This window comes from Parus major, chromosome 1 (genome assembly GCF_001522545.3).
Source record: "Parus major isolate Abel chromosome 1, Parus_major1.1, whole genome shotgun sequence".
Lineage (NCBI taxonomy): Eukaryota > Metazoa > Chordata > Aves > Passeriformes > Paridae > Parus > Parus major.
In genome coordinates this window covers 60,623,736-60,645,150 of record NC_031768.1, presented here as the reverse complement: position 1 = coordinate 60,645,150, position 21,415 = coordinate 60,623,736, and the positions used below count along the sequence as shown (strand labels likewise).

Here is a 21,415-nt window from a genome sequence, read left to right as displayed (position 1 = left end):
GTCTTATGCAGAATTTCCCATCCTAGGGAACTAATAACTGCTTGTGTTTCTGAGCAGCAATTTCAGTGCAAAACCTGGGCCCCAGGCTTGCATGTGAGAGGCTGCAAACAAGAAGTGCAGATTCTGATCTGAACACCCTTACAAATTTTATGAGGAATGCTGGCTTCAGAGATTGAGAGCAAGCAAGCAGAGACTGCTAGGGTACGAGTAAGGAAATGACAAGATGGAAAAGTGGGGGGAAAAAAAGAGAAAATGTACAAAGGAAAAATGAGATAATAAAGGGAAACATGCCAAAGAAAGAGGAAGATATGCTTTTTAAAAAGCAGAAAAGAAAAAGAAGAAAACTAAGCTAAATAGCCTAGGATGTAAAATTTCTAACATTTGAAAACCTTTAAAGTCAGACCGTTTAAAGTTAAAGTGTTCACATATGTGAGTGAACCCATGTGTCCATGACATTTTGTTCAGTCCTGCAGGTATTTGTGAGCAAATTTTCATCTGGATCCAAAGGAAATGGAGTTATTCTTTTCTTGGCAAAAAGCTGCCCATTGTTCAGGAGAGCAGTGTAATTTATAATCGTGGGTTTTTATTTCTCCTGCCATGGCTTGCAGCAGAAGACAGGTACTTGAAATTCTGGCAGTGGATGGCAGGGCCTGAGTTTGCATCAGAACAGCTTTATCTTGGCAGTGGCAGCCACCCTGTGCAGGGCAGGGGCCCTGGAAAAGCTCATTCTGCTACTGTGTCAAAGCTGACTATGGTTCACTCACCAAGAACTGAGAGAGATTAAGGATGAAAGTATGTGAGAAGGTTGGTTAACCATGAGTCAGCTTCTGCCAGATCAGATTCTCAAAAATCATTGCTTTGTTTCCTCACAGTTTTGCAAAAATAACAGGCATAGCAAGTGTAATTAAAAATAATTCTTTTTTCCATCTGCTTCTCATGCTTTTTACTCCTATAGGTCTCTGTCCAGCTGACCCACCAAAGTAATATTTTCATGTATTTCTTCCCATCACAAAGTCAAATTAGTTCCTGAAAGAAACCCAGGAAAACTAGGAAACACACTGGACACTGGTTTTCTTTTGTAGGACTACCAAAACAGGCTGGACAGTATTTTTTCAACAGCCATTCATGGCACTTTTTCAAGTGCCATGAATGGCACTTCTAGACCCATATCCATCTGGGAATGGGTTTATCAGCTGGAACAGTCACTGCCAGTTTCTCTTTCCTGGAAGAGCCTTGGAGACGTGCCCTTCTCCCACTGCAGCCAGAACTGGGAGCTGACAGTGGCCAGTCTTCTCCAACCTCTTCTTGTCACTCTCTCACCAAGTAAAACCTAAGATTAGCTCATGCACTGTTATTAATATTTCACTAGTGCTCCCCTTTGCAGCAAATGGATGGTTTTGATCAATAATTCATGGTTGGGCGTAGCCTATTAAATTTGAAGTGGGGTGTACGCTTTCCTGTTATTTATTTATCATTGCTTTTATTTTACAGGTTGTTTTTTCCCCCTGCTATTTCATTTTTCACTTGCTTAAATGCCTCTCCTTCAAAGTTCAGACTGCTTGCAGGAAATTAATCTTGTGCCTTATGACTTTTAAGTAAGACTAAGCTCCCTGAGAGGGCCTGAGACCGAACCATGAGCCACGAGCAAAACTTTCAGACCCACTCAGTCACTTCAGCACAGGAGATCTCTTTGAAACAAATGACATGGGGAATTTGGTAACAAATCTAACTGCTCAAAGCTCATCTGTGGCCTCAGAGCTGTCTGCTTTTTGTTTCTCAGGGGTATTTGGCTACTTCTGCTGAGGGAACAACCTGCTCCAAGACCAGCAGCCAGTCATTGCCCTGTCCCCTCCTTTGCCAGTGGGGTCTGTGTGATTGGAGCCCTTCTGCACACGTTTTGGGGAGTGTAAATCTTCCTGGGCTGGTTGCAGGTTGTATCCCCTAGTTAAAAGTTTGTGAAAACAGTCTACTCATAGCTTACTTGATTTTTGTGGCTCATCTTGATTCATGAATAAGACAGATTGTTGTGAAACTGAAATAAAGTTTTCCTTAGAAGAGCCTAAGATAGGTTTCAGAGTTTAGGGCTTGGAAACTGAAATCATAAACCAGTCTCCCAACCTAGCTTTAACAGGCCATTATCTTTCTGGTCATTTCTGTGCCTAGATCTGGGGGAAAGGGTGAGGTTTGGAGAGCTGCTGATCTGAGCATTACCCTATCAAAATCATGCTTTTCAGCATGACAGATCTTTCTACATTCCTCTTTCTCCAGCCTTGCCAGCATGCAAGCCTGCGTGTCCCTCCCTGACCAAGCATCTATGTCTTGCTGCTGATGGGCACTCGAGGCTGCTGTACTTGCTGTGTGGCACAGGCTTCCCTTCACTCACACCAGTGTGCAGGGCATGGGCCATCACCCTGCACCCTGCCTGCCTCTCCTCTCCACACAGCAGCCGTGCAGGGTGCACCAGGAATGCCCACACGAGAGGCCCACGGGGCTGGTGAGTCCTGCCACGGAGTGTGGTGGTTTAATGGGGGTCAGAGACCAGCTGTCTCAGGGAGGGAGGGCATGGTGGTGAGCTCTGGAGCTGGAGGCAGAGCTCTGGCAGGCATAGATCTGCCTCACTCCTTCCTGCACGAACAGATTTAGACAAAGAATGAGATGCTCTTGTTTCACCAGGAAATATATCATAATATCATGATTCCACCCCCACAAGCCAGTATCCATATTGTGACAGGTTCAATGGGATCACCCAGCATTGCTTTGCATTCCCAAGGCTTTTGCTAAGAAACATCCAAGCCTCATGGCTGGAGAACTCGGGCACTTTCTGCCCTTCCCAAGGCTCCCCAAGCCCCTGGGGGTGAAGGGGAGGAAGGTGAGAGCCTGCTGGCTGGTGAGGAGGTTGAAGTGAAAGTGCTCTGTCACTCAGAGCTGTGGGGCTGACTCAGGGGCAGAGGTGAGGAGGAGAAAAGTCGTGGAAGGGTTTGAAGCCTGTGGTGAAACAGTCTGGCTGATCTGCAGTGAAGTGTGACTGCATTACACTACACAGGCAGCACGATGGGAGTGTCAGCACTGCAAAGAGTACTTGGAAAGAAAGGTCCTGCAGGCACAGAGAAAATAAGAGGCAAGAGTTTTGAAGTGTTGTGCTGGTGACAACAAGGGGGAAAAGACTGTTTTTGACCTTTTCAGCTGTGTCTCAGGGGCATGGTCTGCTAACAATTGTAGTCCTCCCTCTGCAAGTGATTGAACACAGTGCATGCTAATTTATGGTACTTAATTTGTAGACAATCATCTTTGATATTTACAAATGTCTTTTTCTGTAATTGGAGAAACACCTCTCCTTTAACTTTTTTACCTTTTGTTCACCTTTTGTTCAAAGCAGCTGCATTGATATTTTGCCCCTAAGACTGAAGCTGTAGGTCAAGTGTATTGTTTTTCCAAGGTGGGACAGTAAGGGACATTTAACTCAGTCCCACAGTACAGCCTGTCCTAGCTCCAGCTGGACTGTTCCTAGCCATAAGCCTGCTTTATGGCAAAATGTATTTTATATTGTAGAGTTACAATTCAACACCCTTCTAGGAAACCAGTACTACAGTGAGAGTCTGCAGTATCCTGCCCTGATTAAGAAATTGATTTGGAGATGTCATTCTCTTGGAATCCTGCATTGTCAGCAGTAACACAATGGTCCACCACACAGGTACAAGTTAACCAGGTACAGGTGGGAGGTAACTATCGCACCGTCCCTCTTAAATGTGTTTCAGTGCTGCCCAGTGAAATTGTGTGATGCTTCAAGGATGCACAGTGCAGGGTTTAAATAGCGTGTCATGACAGGGCTCCAGCTGGGGTTGTATCTAAAGACTACCTAAGTTTAATAATATTTGGTGAGAGAGCATTATTAGCTATACAGTGACAACTCAGCAGGTCTTGAAATGAAGCAGAAAAAGGGATTAATGGTCCGAGTGGTAAATACATTTTTTGTTTATGTCTGCCTCATAAATCCATCATATTTTAAATCTCGTCCTTGCTGTCCTTGTATTTCCAGGCTTGTTTGAATCCTTCTTTAACACAGCTGGTGCCTGTGGGATGTGCTGGTATTGAATCAGTGCTGAGGACACAGTGTTGAGCTCAGTCTAGGTCACGTGAATATAAAATGCCATACGGCATGGTGGAAACTCTGAGTTGCTCCCCTACCTTCTGCATAAGCTGTAACAACTCAAGAGAGGGTGCTAAGAGTCTTAAGCAAACATATCTGGTAAGGAAACACCCACCCTGGTTTTCCTGTGCAAGTAAGGTGTTAGATTTAGACCACACATCCCTTTGGTGCTCTCTTCCTTATCTCAGAAAAGACATTGCAGCATTTAATGGGATGTCATGGAGACCAACAAAAGTAATCAAGGATTTGGAAAAGGTCTGTAAGAAAAAAGCTGGGACAAACCATCAGGCTGGTATAAAATATCCTAGAAAACAAAGAAGAACTGTGCCACGACCTATCAAATAATCAAATACTACAGAGGAAGTATTTTTAAAATAGAAGCGAGTAATCAAAAATGCCTGGAGTGTGTTTCAACGTACTTCTGAATAGAGCAAGTGTATGTTGATTCAAGGATGGATCTTAATTATGGAGATTTGTTCATGAGAGGGCTTCCTTGAATCTCTTTACAACAGCTGATGGTCCATCTGGTCTGGTGAATGACAGCTTTTTCATTAAAGACATACAGTTTGGTAATTTTTTTCACCTGCCTGTTTTCAGAGGTAAAGGTTAGAACAGAAGTTGTCTAAAAAGCTGAAGGGTAATTCTTCAGCCTATGGCAAGTGGCAAGAATTTTGCTGTTAAGGCAGGACATTTCTTGAAATCCCTGTGTGTTACCGCTGAAGATCAACAGATCACACAGACACAGGTTGAGGTGTGGTGCAAGAAAGAGCAAAGTTTATTTTTCCCCCCAGGATTTATAGGCTTGTGACCATGGCCAGGGATTGGATGGTCAGGATAACACTTTCTCACTGCACTGGCCATGAGAGATGCCCATCACAAGACGTGTAACAGAAAGAATGTACACATATCTATGTTTACAGTTACTGTCCTGGGAAAGTCCTTAGAAAACCATGTCAGCAAGCTCAGAAGCTGAGTTTTCAGGGCGACACCTGTGGGACTGATTAATAACTTTTCTCTCTTGATGTTGCGTTTTCAAATCTAAGGCTTCTGCAATGCTGCATCGTCAGGGCTTGAAAGATAGTTTATATTTGCATCCATCAAGCACTTTTACAAGTGACCCTCGGTGCATTGGGAAGCGTGTCCTTGAAATCTGTGTCAGTTGTGAGGAGAGCTGTTCTTTCTCAGGCTTCCCTGTTCAAAAAAGGCTTGGACAAGCTGTAGGGAGACACCAGGATGGCACTGGGATGGAGCACAGCAGATCAGAGAGCAGGGAGAGAGGGCTCAACTTGCTCAGCCTGGAGAGGAGAAGGCTAAGAGGGATCTTGGCATCTACACCAACTTAATCAGAGCTTATAGAGAAGATGGTCAGCGGTGAACACTGATAATGAAAATGTCACACATTGCATCAAAGGAAATTCCAACCACTTGCATGGAAGAAGTTTTCACAGGGAGGGCAGTCAAATGTGGGCAGAGGTTGCACGGCAATGCTGAGGAGTTTCCATGCCTGGTGACTCTGCCCCAGCCTGGCTTGGCCGCCAGCCCTGCCTGGTGGATGAGGTGTCACTGCAGACTTTGCTGTTCCATGCCCCAAATGTGGCTACCCTTACCAGTGAAGAGAGGAAGTCTTTTGAGCGTGTGTGTGTGCGTTCCGTGAGCAAGAGCGGTACTGAGAGGAAGCGGCGCAAAGCAGTGGCCCTTATTGGAGGAGAGCTGAGGTGAAGAGGTAGAGACCAGAGAGCGCCTTCATTTCCTTATAAAGACAAAAATCCATTGCACTATGGGGGTTTTGTCACCACTTACTTCCCTCTCTGGGCTCAGTTGTGGGCTTGCACTCTTGGGCTTGCCTAGTTGCGCTGCAGAAAGGGAAGAGTCTCCTTGTCTGCAGTGACAGCTGCTTTGCAGTTCCTCCACCCTTACAAGATATTTGGTTTATTTAAAAAGTTCTTCCCTTGCCATTGGATTTGCAGCTGCTGAGCTCTGTTGCTCTGACGGTTTGGACCCACTGCTCGAGCCCGAGAGGTAAGATCACAGCATCTGGTGTTTTTTTTGTCAAGCTGCTCTCACTGAGCACCCCAGCAGTTTAACTGCACAGGAAACTGTGGTCGCCATGAAAAAACAGAGCAGATTCTCTATGAGTGTGAGGCATTTTCCAATAGTCTTGTGCACGGCAGTTCTACTGACCTTCAAGAAAGTGTTTGATGGATTTAATTTGGCAGAGTGATTTTTGGCTGAATAGAACGGTAGTCTTGGAATTGGCATTGGCTTGGAAGAGCATGATAAAGTAAGAAGCCATTATTTAGATTGCAGACTGGATCCATGTAAGAAGGTAATTTTAATTTCAGTGATGAGAAACATTGATTCATAAGTATAATGTATTTTGGCTCATAGTGCTTCCAATGTAACCTGCTGGCTGTCAGGACATTTATATCAGGTTTTTAGAAATGTAATTTTACTTTCCAGTGGATAAATAAAACTGATTCATGATAGAGTCTGATTGCAGTAGGGACTTCTGCTTTCAAAATAGCAGTATGGGGCGGTCCTAACATTATATTTGCCTTTTAAGATCTTGACTGATGAATCTAGTCAGGCTTGTCCCTTGTCTTCTTTGGGATTTCAGCTCAGGCTCTAGATGAATTGTGAGTTGCAAATATGTACAGATATTTTAGGTGGTGGTATTGTGAACAGGAGCCTCCAGGCTTAACTGTCTTCTCTGTAATAGCAGTAGCCTGCTGGTTTTGTCATATAGTGATTTCCTTGGCACATGGATTTGATTTGAACACTGACCCAATGGACCTTTAGGTCTTTGTTATCACAACCAAGGTCACAGACCAGGTTGGCTGACTGATCTCATACTGCTCCAGGTGTCAGGTGAAGATGATCTCTAGCAAATGCAGCTGGCTGCTCAGCAGATGGGGTTTGATCATCTTTGCTAAAAGCAGATCACACCCCAAAACCCCTCCTGTGGAGAAATTCTTGCATGTTTCACCTTCCACCCCTCCTGCCTGCCCACAGGAGCAGCCTGGCCTCCTGAGCTGGGGAAGCTCTCATGAGTAGACAGGAGATGTGGAAACCCCCTCTGTGGTGGGAAACTCCACTGAGAAGCGATGCTAGAGCCAGGAGGGACTGGGAAGTACCTGCCTGCTTGCTGGTAATGTGAGCGGGAGTTTCTGCTTCCATCCTGACCATAAGGCCCAGATTTACTTGACTCAGAAGCTGAAGACAGTGTTCACTCTATAGGTCAAAAAAGGGATGTATTATATTACTGGGTTTGAATCTGCTTCCTCAGCTGAACCAGAGTGACTGTTTGGACTGAGTATTATCATGGTTATAAAATGTTTGTACTTAAATCTCGTGGTGTTGCTCTTCTTCACTCACGACACCTGCCACACATTCCATTGTCTTGTATTTTGCTATCATTTTTTTTGACCCTGTTTCTTTCTGATTTCAGTCATGAGCAGCTTAAAACACAGCTGTGTAGCTTGGAGCAGAGTTATCTTGATAGAGAGCCTACTGTGAAAGTCATTACCATATGCTTTTTATAAAGCATGAAAGAACTAGAAGAGATTGAGTAAAGGGGAAGAAGGAGATCAGAGGAGCACAGTGCATTCAGAAATGTAGCTCATTTTCATACCCAGTCCCTTCATGCAAAACAGCAGACTCCAGTGCAATGCTGATACAAAATGAATGTAAAATATTTATCAAAAAGAAAAATATTTAGGAAAAAATCTGGAACAGTATTTAGGTGCTGCAAGTGGAGTATGGGAGGTTCTACATTGGATACTCTGTGATTTTTGCAGTTATCCAAGGGGAAGGCTGTAGGATGGGAAATAAATTCCTACCCCTTGATGAAACAGGTCTGGTGTCCTGGACATGGAGGCTGTGCCCACAGGAAGGAGAGTGGCATATGAAAGGCATGAAAGGGATGCCCAGTGACAAGGCCTGGGGACCATGCCACAGAGGCAAATCATTCTTCAGAGGAATGGGGTGTGCCTTCTGCTGCCCCAGGTCCTACTTGGGTTCCCTTCTGCACACTACAGCTCCCAGCACAGCCCCATTGCAGGGCAGCAGCACAGCTGGTTAGGAGGGCTGTGTTCAGCCGTGCTCTCCTTTTTTTGATCTGATTTTGTGGGTGGAAGGGCCTGGTCACTGCTGGAATCACTGAAGTGTCCTGCAAAACTGAGGACAGAATTCAACTCCTGGCATGGGAGTGACAGCAGCAGATCTGTAAATCCTTGTGGAACCAGTCAAATGCAAATATGTGTTTGTATCTGAAAACCTCCTTTTTACAGCTAGAACATGTTTTTAATATTTTCCATGCACAGAGGAACTGCTTTTCTGCAAACGAGCTGGAAGCAGAGGCCACCTTCTCCTTTTCTTACATTAGTTACCCGGCTTCCACAGCCCACTTGGGTCAGTACTTCATGGCCTGACCTCTTGCCATCAGGCTGAAGTACACAGGAATAGGAAGAGAAGATTTTATCTGTCTTTCCAGGGTTTTGTGCCCATCTGCCACCCCAGTCATGATGGGGCAGAGATGGGAAAGATTTTCATACCTGTATCCAAAGCAGACCCTGCAGATGCTCTCCTCTTCCCCCACCTTTGTTAGTGGAGGTGGAACCAGGTGAGACAGGGCTTTCCATGCCAAATGGGACACCTGTTGAATGACTGAAGCTGTTGGTCAGTTTGAGAATCAAAATGTCCCTTTATCTATGGAAAAATGTTTTCACTTTAAAGCTTGTGTTGATAAAGAGATGAGAAGGATAAGTGACCCAAGAAGAAGTGTAGTGTACTGGATCAATTTTTTTTTTGTTTTAAATAGAAAAATTCTACAAACTCTGATTGAAAAATAATATGTGCCTATATGCTGTCTCCCTAGTAGGATGCATCTGACAGATACAAGACACATAAGGAGAGTATTTATAGGTTCAGAGCTCTGCTTTTTCAATGTCTTAATTTCCTTGAAGGATTAGCCCTTCCTGCCACTGAGTGATATATTGGAAAGAGATCTCCATCTCTTTCCAGACCCTGTGGATTTTCTCTTCCTAAGACCTGTTGACCAGTATTTGATTTAGGACTCAGGCGTTGACAAATAATGTCCTTTATAAAATGGGACATTAGCAAATAACTCATAGGCATCACTGTGTTCTTTCTGAACAGTGATAAATGACTTTTCTCTGTATTTTTTTTTTCAAATTGTATAAGAAAAAGAACAGATTAAGTGCAACATCTTAATAATCCCAGTGCCTGTACACATGGTAAGATTTGCTGTTGCAGGCACCAGTTTTTTAAAAAACCTTTGAGGCAAAGATTGTCATTTGTAGTGAGCTAAATCATGAATCTTTGTAATGTACTAGGGATGAAGTATTTGCCATATCTTCAGAAAGACTCCTTTCAGTGTCTTGAATGCTGATTTAAACAGCAAGATCCCACTCAAACGGAAGGAACTGTGATCCAAGCTACCCCTTCCTAACAGAGCCAAGCATGTTTCTACTTTAGGATTTAAAATTTATCTCAGCATCTTTGAGGAAGTTTTAAAAACTACTCTTATTCATCATGTAGTTATTTCAGTAGGGAAAGTGTCATAGTGTCATTTTTCAACATGAAAAACTAACTTTTTAAAATTAACTACTTCATGTGTTTGAAAATGTTGCAGTTTGTGCTTCTTAAATGACTTTCAAAGTCCATGTGTAAGAAATGTGTCTAATTGGCCTGTGTTTCCAAACCTGTTTGTGTTTGCTGATACTCTCAGCCACGGTGAGCAGCTGTCTGAGTAACTCACCAGCATGGAAGAGAGATACGGACTCTAGTTTTTAGCCTACATCATGAGCAGAAAAAAAACTGTCACAAAAAAAAATCCACTCAATCTGCCTGGAAGCTATGACACCAAACAAGAATAAAGGGCATCAATGGGATTGTTTGTTTGTCTAAGAAGGCTGGATACCCCAGAGCTGTCACTGCAAATGATCACTGGCAGCTCACTTTAATTTAGCATTAAAGCTACTATCCTATTTTGCTGTGGGTGCAGTATGGATCACCCTGCTTTTGCAGAGATACCAGCACATTATTTTGATCAGAACGGTAAGAGAAATAACAGCTAATAATAAGTATATAGGAGAAAAGCATGATAGTAGAAAATGTGCTTATATATGCTTATTAAATAAGTTTAATTGAGAGATAAACTATTCTGGATTGTACAAAAGAACTTGTATGGCTGATCATCAACAAGATGGCTTTGCCTGCTGCATTTGAGTTGAAGGTCTTTGCTGATGAGCACAAGATGAAACTTTCAAATTGAGGAACTTCTAGGCCACACTGCTGTAGTTTTGTAGCATTGATTCTTCTTTCAACATGAGATCTACCGTGTAGTTTATCTTTTTCTCACCCTTTAGTGACGATGAAAATGGCAAAAACTTGTCTCCAGAAGGAAAGTATCAAAACCTAACTCAAAAATCTTCTCTTGTCTCCTCCTCAGCCCTTCCACACTGTAGGAAATCAGCTGAGACTAATAATTTGAACAGAAATGCATATGGATATATGGACTTATGTGTGGGATCTTATGGGAGAAAGGTAGAGGGAAATATTTCTGGGGAGGAATATCCTATCAGGGATGTTCTGATGAGTGACCAGGAATAGGCAGGTATGCAAAGGTGCAATAAATGTGGGACAAAGACTGAATACATCCAAGATACTCTTGTTTTCCCTTGTACTTTCCTGGCTTTCAGGATGCTTCAGATCTACCACAAGAGTTTCTGCACAATTCTAAGGTTTCTTCTCTCAATCCTCCCAGCTGGTGGCAGGATTCAGTGCAGGCTGTGCCTTGGGAGAGGATTGCTGGGGGTGCCTCTTTCATGTCAGCTGGGAGAGAAAATCTAATGCAGAAGAGAGCTGGAGGAGTATTCCCCATCTCTCATGGAAAGCTGGACTTTGGAAACTGAGTCTGTGAGTGAGATAAGAAAGAGAAAAGGAGCTAGAGCTATGATCTCTGGTAAAAAACAGAGTTTTGTGTGTGCAGATGGAGAGTCTCACACTGCCCCTTGAAACTCTGACAGCTGTATTTTGCAACAGTCAGTGCCTCTTATTTCATCACTTTCTGAAAAAAATAAACCAGTTTGAAGAGAAGATAGCAGGAAATTTATATGTGCCAGGGAACATGTGCCATGTCACTCTCCAACAGCTAGACAAGTTAGAATATAATTAGCAAAGCCCTAGTGCATTAACAGAGCAAAGCCCTGATGGTAGCAAGTGAGTAAATTTTAGTACTTTCTTTGACTTTCTTCATACCAAATTCACAGTCAAGTTATTCCTGACTAAATATGTTTGTGAAAGGTAGTTTTGTTCCATGAAATGTGCTTTTTTGTTTTGGGAAACTATATGTCTATCTATAAAGTGCCATTTCACATCTTCAAGGTTTTCATTGTCTCACTTGCAACAAAGCTTAAACACCACAGCAATGGAGAAAAGTATCAAACAAGGTAACCATTTAACACAAGTCTCAGAAACTTAAGGTTTTAATGGCTTTGCCATTTATTATTTATAGTGCATGGTGGGTGTACACTTTGCCAAGCAATGCATAACAAGGTAGCTCCTCCAGCTATGACTTCAAAAGAAAAAAGAAAATGAAAGAACATCAATATCAGTGTGTTTCAATTTAGGAATTATGTTCAGGTTTAAGATTATTTTAGTTCTTCCTTTATATTCCTGTCTAAAAATAGTTTATTATTAGATCTCTTAAAACATCACTGTGGTCATAGGTTCTTCTGGGGATAAGGTCAATTAAAAAGAGGCTTTAGGGCACAGCTGTGACATACTGGTTTGGAAATGATGGCGGGGAAGGGAGTACTTTGTTAGAGCTCTTTTAGTATCAGTTTGCTTGTATTCTCAGCAGCTTAGGTGAGAACCTCTTCCCTTTTTTCCACTAACCAGTAACTCAGCAGTCTTCTGAGGAGGAAAGAGTGTATTTGCACAACTTTATGTTTTGCTTTTGCAATAGCGGGTTTATGCTGCTTGCCAAACAAGAATGAAGTGTCACTTCCAGGCAATGTTGTAATCGGATGTCCTGAAGCCATCTGAATCTCAGACTGTCTCAGGGAGTTTTCTATTTTCCTTCTGAATGTTTATTACCTTCCATTTATTTCTTGTTGGCAGTTCCACTGCCTTTCTTGCTCTGTCCCAGGGAGCTGTCTTCCCCTCCTCAGCATCCTGTGTCAGCATCTAAGCACGTGCTGACTTTCACCTCATTCTCCCTAAGGCACTTCAGATCTTTCACTGATTTCAAGATCCTTCCTCCCAGCTGCTCCTGATCTTCAATATCTCATTTGTGCTGACAGCTAAGCTGTTTGTGTTCAGTCTATACCAAACTCCCCTCTGTCTTGCCAAACCTCTCCCCTGCCCAGCTTTTCTCTTTGCTTCTGGCCGTACATCACTTTGCTCAAAGCCATTGCTTGCTCGAACCAGCTGGTTTTCCCTTTGCTCCTCCCTCAGACAGCTCCTCAACAAATGTTCCTTCCAAAGGAGCTCTTTCAACTTGTTCACCTTGCTCATCACCATTGGTCATCCATATATTCTCCTTTGCTCTTATATCATCCTCTGCATTTTTTTCTCTGCATCTGCCTGGTCATACTGATTTTTCAAAGAGTTTGGAGTAGAGCAGTGCACTGTGTGCTTGCAATGCCTTGTGAGTTATCAGTAATTGGACTATTCACCCAGGATTGTTGGGTGCCCTCTCAATGGGCTGTCCAAAGTATTTTCAGTTTGCACAGGGGGCAGTGAAGTGCTGAAAGTGGTAGAACCCTAGAAGGAAATGTCTCTGCTTTTGCCTGGTTAAATCAGAAGAAAATATTGGACCTGACCTCTCCCACTACTATCCAGAAGCATTTTACACCTCTGTGTGCCTAAATATTATCTTTTTTATGATCTAAGCATAATAATCTATAATCTATAATCTATAATCTATTACATATTATATATTACACATTACATATTACATATTATATATTATATTTTATATATTATATAATATATATTATACATTATGCATTATGCATTATACATTATATATTATATTATATATTATATATTATATATATTATATATTATATATCATATATTATATTATACATTCTATTATATTATTTATTATTTATTATTTATTATTTATTATTTATTATTTATTATTTATTATTTATTATTTATTATTTATTTTTTATTTTTTATTTTTTATTATTTATTATTTATTATATATTATATATTGTATATTATGCTTATTTAAGCATTTTTAATATTGGAAGGTGGCTTTTTGAAAGGGGATTTCCTCCTGCTTTTTTGCTGTGTGTTGCTAAAGCTTTGGACTTCTACTCGCTTGATTTCTTTCTGTTTTATTTTTCCTACTTGAACAATTAAAAAAAAATGACAGTGATTTTTTGTTGGGAATAACTCTGAAACCTTTAATCTGAAAATTCTGGTGCCTTTCTGAATCTCACTGTTGTGAAACCACAGTGGGCATTTAATCAGCAACACCCAGAGGAATTAGATACTGGAACTGACAGGCTGAGATCAAGGGGTGCTATGAGGGTGAAACTGTAGGAAAAAGTGTGTTGTGTATTGGAGAAGGCAGTGACCATCCTTCTGTCACCTGAGGACAACCATCCCTCAGGTGATGGAGGACCAGTCCTTGTTCTTGGTGGGCACCTGAGATGAATCTGATTGCTCAGCTAAGCATAGGTACCTTCACAAAGGTGGATAATACTGACCTAAAAAAGTCAAAAGTGGTCATTACAGCAAAGCTCTTATTAGAATAAATGTCCACATGTGTAAACACATGTACTATTAATAAGATTCTCTGTATTTAACAGATTACTTAATTATATATCAGAGGTCATAACTTCTTATACAATCTGGAAGAGGCCATTTTATGTTGGTGGTAGTTTTTTCTCAAGGTTACTTTGCAAAAGCAATGTTACAGGCAAAACCCTGTAGTGTTTCCTACCTCTTAAGCCTAGAACAGTCTTCATGCTATTAAAAGTTGTTTTGCAAATTATATTTCTTGATCAAGTGATCAAGACTAGTAGGACTAGTAGGAATGATCTTGCAGTGGAACATGGATTTTCTGGCTTATAGAGTAAGATTTTCATGTGTCCAGGTGCATTTTAGTTAACCCACAATTTGTAAAAACTCACAGCAGGCAACAGGAAAAGATTGGCACTGAGGAATCAGAGGCAAGAAAGATACCAGGACAGACTGAAGGAAGACTATGGATATAATTCTACCCTTACATACATAACACACATTGCTAGTGGATCATAGGGGTTTTTAGAGGTAATCCTTGAGAGTTTGGTGGTTAGAACCAGCTGCAAGAGCAACGGCATTATGGATTCTGCTGCACTTCTCTATTTATGAAGGCTGGAGTGAATGAATAGTTTTTTTTATTGCTGTCCTCATCTTAAAACCACAGTGATTAGGCAGGGTACATGATACTTTTGGGAGACAGCAGACAAGAAGTTAACCACATGAGATTGCTATTGGGCTATTTCAAAGCCATGCCCATAGTGGTTTCCACAGACATGAGGAATCAATGCATTAGTTCAGCAGAGCATGAATCTGAAGCCCAGATAGGCTGCACATAACTCTGAGTTTTTACAGGACACTATAGCAAATCCAATTCTTTTTAAATTATGCAGTGTCAATTTTAGTTTGGGAATGGCATATTTCTGACTTTTTTTTTTCCCCCCTCGTTTGATTACTGTAGCTACAGCAACCACTTCCCAGGACCAACTCGGGTTTCCATTCTATTCTATTTAAATAGTTGTTTGGTTAATTAATACTTAAAGAGACATAGGACACTACAGTCATTCTCACAAATATAGAATAATAGATTGTCTCCTCATGAATAGATGCAAGGGACAGTAGGTGCATGACAAAGCAGATGGGGATAATGTGCATCTTCTGGCAGTGTATTTAATGATGCCATAAAAGAAAGTGAACTTTCCCTTCCTGGTTATTAAGAAAAGTGCCTGTAAAGTGAAAATCTAATCCTTGCTCTTGTTTTATATCTTTGATGAGAGGAAAGACAGGAAAACTGTCTGGCCACACATTCCTAAAGCCACCCAACCTCAGGCACTAACTTGGACACCTTGGGAGGAAAATCCTTAAACTCCCCACACATCCATGGAGAGAAGTAGCTGACTTTTGGGAAGCCAGGCCTGATGCTCTGAGTACCTTGTGAAGGAGCTTCTCTCCATCCCTCCACCTAAGGGTGAGCAGCCTCCTCATTAGGTACCCAAAGGTCAGTGGTGCAATTGTCCCCTGAGGCTCTGGTTCCAGCCCAGCACTGCTGAAGAAAGGACTGGTGAATTGTGTTTCCAAGGAGGAATAAAAGAACCAGCACAATTTAGTTCATCTTTTCCATTAGAAACAAAACGTCACCAGAGGTAGGATTTAATTCCAGTTAAATTAGTACAAATAAAACTGTTGTGATTTTGAGCAGAGCCTGGCAAAACAACAGGAGGGACATGGAATTGTATCTCATCTACACAGGATTTTATCCCTTCACTTGATTTCAGGATAGAAAGGAGGAGAGGAGACCCAGAGAAGGAGCTGGGTTTTCAGCTATGGCGAGCTGCTCCAGAACTTTGAAAACCCCCATGAAAACCACTGTTGCATCACAGTTGCAAACCCAAAAGGCACCAAATGAAAACAAGTGTCTTCTTCTTGCAGACCTGCCACTGACAGAAGTAAGAAATGGCATCGACAGGACACTTCTCCGAGGAGGAGATGGCAGAGCTCCGGGAGGCTTTCTGCAAAGTTGGTGAGTGCAGCCAGCAGCAAAGGCACTGCTGAAGTGTGAACCTGCAGCGAGCTCTTTTCTCATGGTCTGACTGACCGGCCGTGAGGAAATGGAGTTTGCTCCAGCACTGATCTGTTGTGTGACAGCAGCCACAGAAAGCCCTTTTCCTGCCACTGCAGGCCTCCCGATGAAACCACATCAGCTCACTGCAGAGCACTGGCCTCTGTTACAGAGGGGGTGTTGGAGCTCCAGCAGGGTGTACAGAAAAGATTCAAAAGCTGTACAGCAAACCATGTTGGAAATATTCTCAAGTGTTTTCCCAAGAATATTGTTATTCATGACAAATTATTTGGAAACCAAAAAGGTTTTATTTTAATGTAAATTGAGTATTCCCTGTGGTAGGGAAGAGTGTAGAGAGGACAAATGTGCAAGTGGATAAAAAATTTGTAATCTCTTCACAATGACCTTTCAAGCCTCATATTTCTACTGTGTGTTTTCTTTCCAAACCTTTAAACATCTCATCTGATCTGTCTCCTTTAAAGTCACACAGATCCATCACTGTCTACCCAAATTCTCAGAAAAGGTCCTCATGCTTCTCACAGCTCACTTAATTTCTATCAGCAGATCTATCAGCCTCCTTGGATTATGCACTCATCAGTTGTCCTTGCTGATTCAGGTGGTCATTGGTTGATTTCTGAGCACACAATAGTCTAGGCTGGCAATCTTAAAAATCTGGTCCCTGTGAGTGTCCCGTACACCCAGTGCTTTGACAAGACAAATCACAGAATCCTAGCATGGTTTGTCTTGGAAGGGACTTCAAAGATCATCTAGTTCCTACCCCACTGCCATGGCAGGGACACCTTCCACTAGATCTGGTTGCTCCTCCGAAAGCTGGAAGGAAGCTCTCATTCCTCCCCCAGGCATTTCCCTCTCCAAGTCCAGATCCTGTTGTTGTATGCCATGGTGAAATGGATAGGATGCTCTTTGCAGTCTATTAATCCGTGCTACTGAAGCTGAGAGCTGAGTGTCTTTTTGCAGCATGCAACAAGTGACTCAAATTGCAACTTACTATGCAGGAAATCAGCAAACACTGCTTTGAAATCACCTCAGCCTCCAGGGTGGGGAAAAGGAGCCTGCAGAAACAGAAAGACACAGATACTTAAAAGCCAAATATAACCATATATAACTATATATACACTTACCTATGTCATAACCATAGTGAAACTCTACATGTAATAAATTCAGTTTGCTTTTTTACCTGTGGAGTTTTTCACTAAGTGGAGAATAAAGGACAATGAACTTGTATTGATGATCTCATCAAATACTACCCAGGATCTTGTAGGAAGCTCAGCAGGAATAGTCATGTTAGCACCATCACAGAGAAGCACAGGAGTTCTTATTTTGAGGATGACCATACACAGTTCCAGCTTACTTCTGATGTTTTTAGATGCAGAAAACAGGCCAAAATCACAAATTATATATATGGAAAAGTGCATATGTGTATTGTGTCAACTTTATTTTCTTTAGTTGTTCTGTAGACAGGATGTTTCCTCTATAGATGACATTTGCCAGTGTGTAAACCTTGGAATGGCAATTATATCCATTTAAACCTAGCTTCTTAAAGATATTTATATGTCAAAAAAATATAAATTCATCACAGTGAGTTTTCATTTGTTAAAAAGTGATTGCAATTCTTTCTTGGGTGTGAATGACACCAAAGCAATTGAAAATACCAGATCTCAAGACAACAGATCTTTGTATATAATGTACCTTTTGTTGTAAAACAGCCTTTATGTGCAGAAAATGTCATTGGGCTGACATAGAATGCAAAACTTTGCTTTAATCTTTGCAGATATCAGCGGGAACGGCTTCATTGATACCAATGATTTAACAGAGGTGTTGAAGGCTGCCAATCTCCCTCTCCCAGGATATAAAGCCAGAGAGCTCATTCAGAGTCTGACAACCACAGGGAATGGCAGGATCAGTTTTGATGAATTTATTTCAGTAAGTAAGATGTTATTTATTTCAATCACTCAAGGTGATCCACAGGGCATGGCAGAGGCACAAACACAGGGTCTCATGAGCACCTCATTAATCCAATGAGTCTCTTCACCAGAAAAGTTGAAAGCAGAAAGTAACCAAACTAGAAATTCTGAAATTAACTGGGACAAGTTATTGCATATTGCAATATTTGCAGTTTGCAAATGTAAATGCAAAATTGCATATTGCCATTATTGCATTGCATAGATGCCATATTGCATAGATGTCATATCTTTCAGTTTGGTTGTTGCAGCAAGATAAAGTTCTATGTTATACACACAAAAAGATGATGTTCTGGCTAGATGATTACAAAATGTGTAAGCAGATCAAAACTGAAAACTTCATGGGACATTTTTTAATCAAAAAACTTCTTTTTCTGGTCTGAACTGGGTTAAAAGCAAATGCTAAAATAGTGGAATTTCCCTTGGGATGGAGAAGTAGGTTTTTTCTTGCTATTTCTTCAAACCCAAATTGCTCTGCTGCAGAGTAACATTTTTGCTACTTAGCTGATCTTTGTTCCCTGATTTGAAAGCATAAAAGCTGAGTATAATCCTGTTGTACCTCAGCAGATACACATACTGTACACAGAAACCCACTGAAAATACTCTAGCTGCCCTTCCCTATTTATGAAGCAGAGAGAATGTGTCTCCTGGCCAAAGAGTTCACTGTTTTAGCTTGGTTCAATTGTCCAAAATTCTAAAACACTCTCTCATGCTTGACAGATTTTCCAAGACCTGAAGAGTGATGATGTTGCGAAGTCATTCCGAAAGCAAATCAACAAGAAGGAGGGGATCTGTGCTATCGGTGGGACATCAGAGCAGTCCAGTGCTGGCACACAACACTCCTACTCAGGTAGGTTCAGCTGTCCCACACTGATAGCAGCACGTGAGCCACAGCTGCAGCAGCACAAACACCTGCCCACCGCTGCCCCTGCTCACCAGGGAGGCAAGGCACAGCTTCCCCGCTGCTGATAACCCATTTCCTTGTACATTTTATCAGGCACTCGTTCTGTAACCTCCCCTTGCAACCACGTAGTTCCTGACTTTTTCCCATGGAGGGCACAACCCCATCAGGGCTTTTCTCCAGCCTGTTTCTCCGAGCTGGTTGCTTTTGTTGCCTCCTGAGCACAGCCCACTCTGAAGCAGTTCCACGGGGAGGAGGTCCTACCCTTGGCTATCTTCTGCAGGGGATAAGAGTGAGGGACTGACTCTCTCTGGGGAAGGGAGAGCAGAGGATGCTTCCAAGGACTCCATCCACCTTCATCCCAGAGGGCACCTGCTCTGAGCTGCTGAGAGCCATGGAAGCTGCTGCTGGTACAGACAGGCTAGCTGTGCTTCAGCCCCTTTGAGCTACAGGCACATCTGCCCATTACCCTCTGAATGCTCTTTGCCAGAGCCCAATCCTGGCCAGGCTTTTCTAGATATTCCACATGGATAGGGTGTAATGTACAATAGGGAATTGTCTGAAGTTATGTGGGAATTCTATTTGGCAGAGTGGTACAACAATGCATTCAAATTATGGTGAAAGCACAAATGACTCCTTGTTGCCCTGAAACTTAGAGCCTTCTGGTAATGTTTTCATAGTTTTAGTTACTTTCCCATGAAAGTTCTATAAACATAAGTTGTTTATCACATTCCTTCTAAGAAATGTCTTTTGATGGACGTTTCACATGACTAGTGTGCTTGGGAAGGTGGTAACTTAATTATCCAATCCCTGGTCATTGTCAAGAATCTATAAATACTGGAGCCAGAGAATGAAGTTTCCTTTTTCCTGTTCTGACACTGAGAGGTGTTTGTGTGAATCATTTCATGTCCTTTAGCAACAAGTCCTTGCAGAGTTTAACTTCTGCACCACACGTTTGAACCACGTGGACTTTGTTACCAGTCTCAGTAATATGCCTGCCCTCATGACCCCAGTGAGTGATAAAGGATGTTGAAGGAGTATTTACCAGCTCAAGCCCATTGCTGTCCCCAGCTCATTTGGTTGTCTCCTGGGAGCCTCTTCCGTGCAGGGTTTTGTTGATCAGTCACACTGGTGGGAGAGGCTCCCCCAGGAGTTCTGACTTTGTAAGTAGAATGATGGTAGAGGTACTGCATGGCAAACTGATGGATTTGATGTTGTGTCCACAGAGGAAGAAAAATATGCCTTTGTCAACTGGATTAACAAAGCCCTTGAGAAGGACCCTGACTGCAAGCACGTGGTGCCAATGAATCCAGAAACAGATGACCTCTTCCAGGCGGTCGGTGATGGCATAGTGCTTTGGTAAATAATACCTTTCTTTCTCACAAATGGGAACCATGAGTCTGCAAAAACTCACATTTCTGTTTAAACAGAAGCTGCTGAATTTACATTAAGCTCAGGAGCATTTGCAGACTCAGGGCCTTGATAATACTAGGGTTTTTGTGCTTCTTTTATCTTCAAAAAATATAAAGCATATTTCATGCTTAATGAGAATTTTTCCTTGCCTCTAGACACTTACAATTAGATGAAGTCAGTGAAATTTGAGGAGCTGCTTGGTTTTATTTTTGCCCAAGGACTTTTGGTGTTTCACACAAAGCGGCACAAAATAGTGAGTGCTTCCACAGACATTTTCTGCACAATAAACTTCTCACACAACTTCACCTTGTGGCATTCTTGGCCTCACACCTACAGTACAATCTGTATGTAGACCAAAATAAGTGCTTAAGTATTGAGTGTATGCCTCTGTGTATATATGTAGAAGCAGAGGGTGATTATCTATTTTTATTAAGAAACTCTCCAGCTCTTAGACTTGTCCTGCAATGTAGAGACAAAAGCTATACCTGTATTTTGTGTGCACATAGCTTAGTGTATTTCTTACGTCTTATTATATTTTTCTTTCATTTCCAGTAAGATGATCAACTTTTCAGTGCCAGATACCATTGATGAGAGAACAATCAACAAAAAGAAACTCACGCCCTTCACAATACAGGTACAAAAACACAACAAAATTCTTTTCTTTCCCCCTTAGGATGCTTTCCTGAAATCAATTAGAAGAAAGGCTGGTTCTGCCCAACACAGTCAGTCAGATTTGTTTGTGGCACAGTGAGATGCTCAGGTCCATGCTATAAAAACACATATAAAGACTAATATTTACATTTCTTTCCAAATAAATGAGCAACCTGACTAACCAAACACAAGGAATAATGCTCACCAGATCAGAACTTTAGATACTTCTGTGGTAGATGTCATATGAATGCAAGAGCACAGAAATAATACAATACAGAAATAACACAATGACCAGTCGCAGTTGGAGTAGCTCTCAGAAGACTGAATCCCTCTTTTAAGGCATGACAGTGGACTTGAACTCACAGCTGCTGTTGTTGCAGTCTGATTTGCTCACCAAAATATTAACTGTGACCCTGGAAGTACCAGGGCAACATGCCTGAAATCGGACCATTGCTGTTGCAAGCCTTTTACAAGCCCGT

The 21,415-nt window shown here is 41.9% G+C and overlaps 1 protein-coding gene across 2 annotated transcripts in view; it reads left to right on the top strand.

Annotated features, from left to right (window-relative positions):
- The first annotated feature begins 5,948 nt into the window (after positions 1-5,948).
- Positions 5,949-21,415, top strand: part of LCP1 (lymphocyte cytosolic protein 1) — a 30,979-nt gene continuing 15,512 nt past the window's right edge. For both annotated transcript variants that reach the window (XM_015645073.3, XM_033514702.1), the window contains exons 1-6: positions 5,949-6,166; positions 15,860-15,950; positions 17,782-17,933; positions 18,692-18,821; positions 20,099-20,231; positions 20,838-20,919. In XM_015645073.3, the coding sequence (XP_015500559.1) occupies positions 15,884-15,950; positions 17,782-17,933; positions 18,692-18,821; positions 20,099-20,231; positions 20,838-20,919 (564 nt within the window). In that variant the 5' untranslated portion in view covers positions 5,949-6,166; positions 15,860-15,883. The remainder of the gene's footprint in view (positions 6,167-15,859; positions 15,951-17,781; positions 17,934-18,691; positions 18,822-20,098; positions 20,232-20,837; positions 20,920-21,415) is intronic.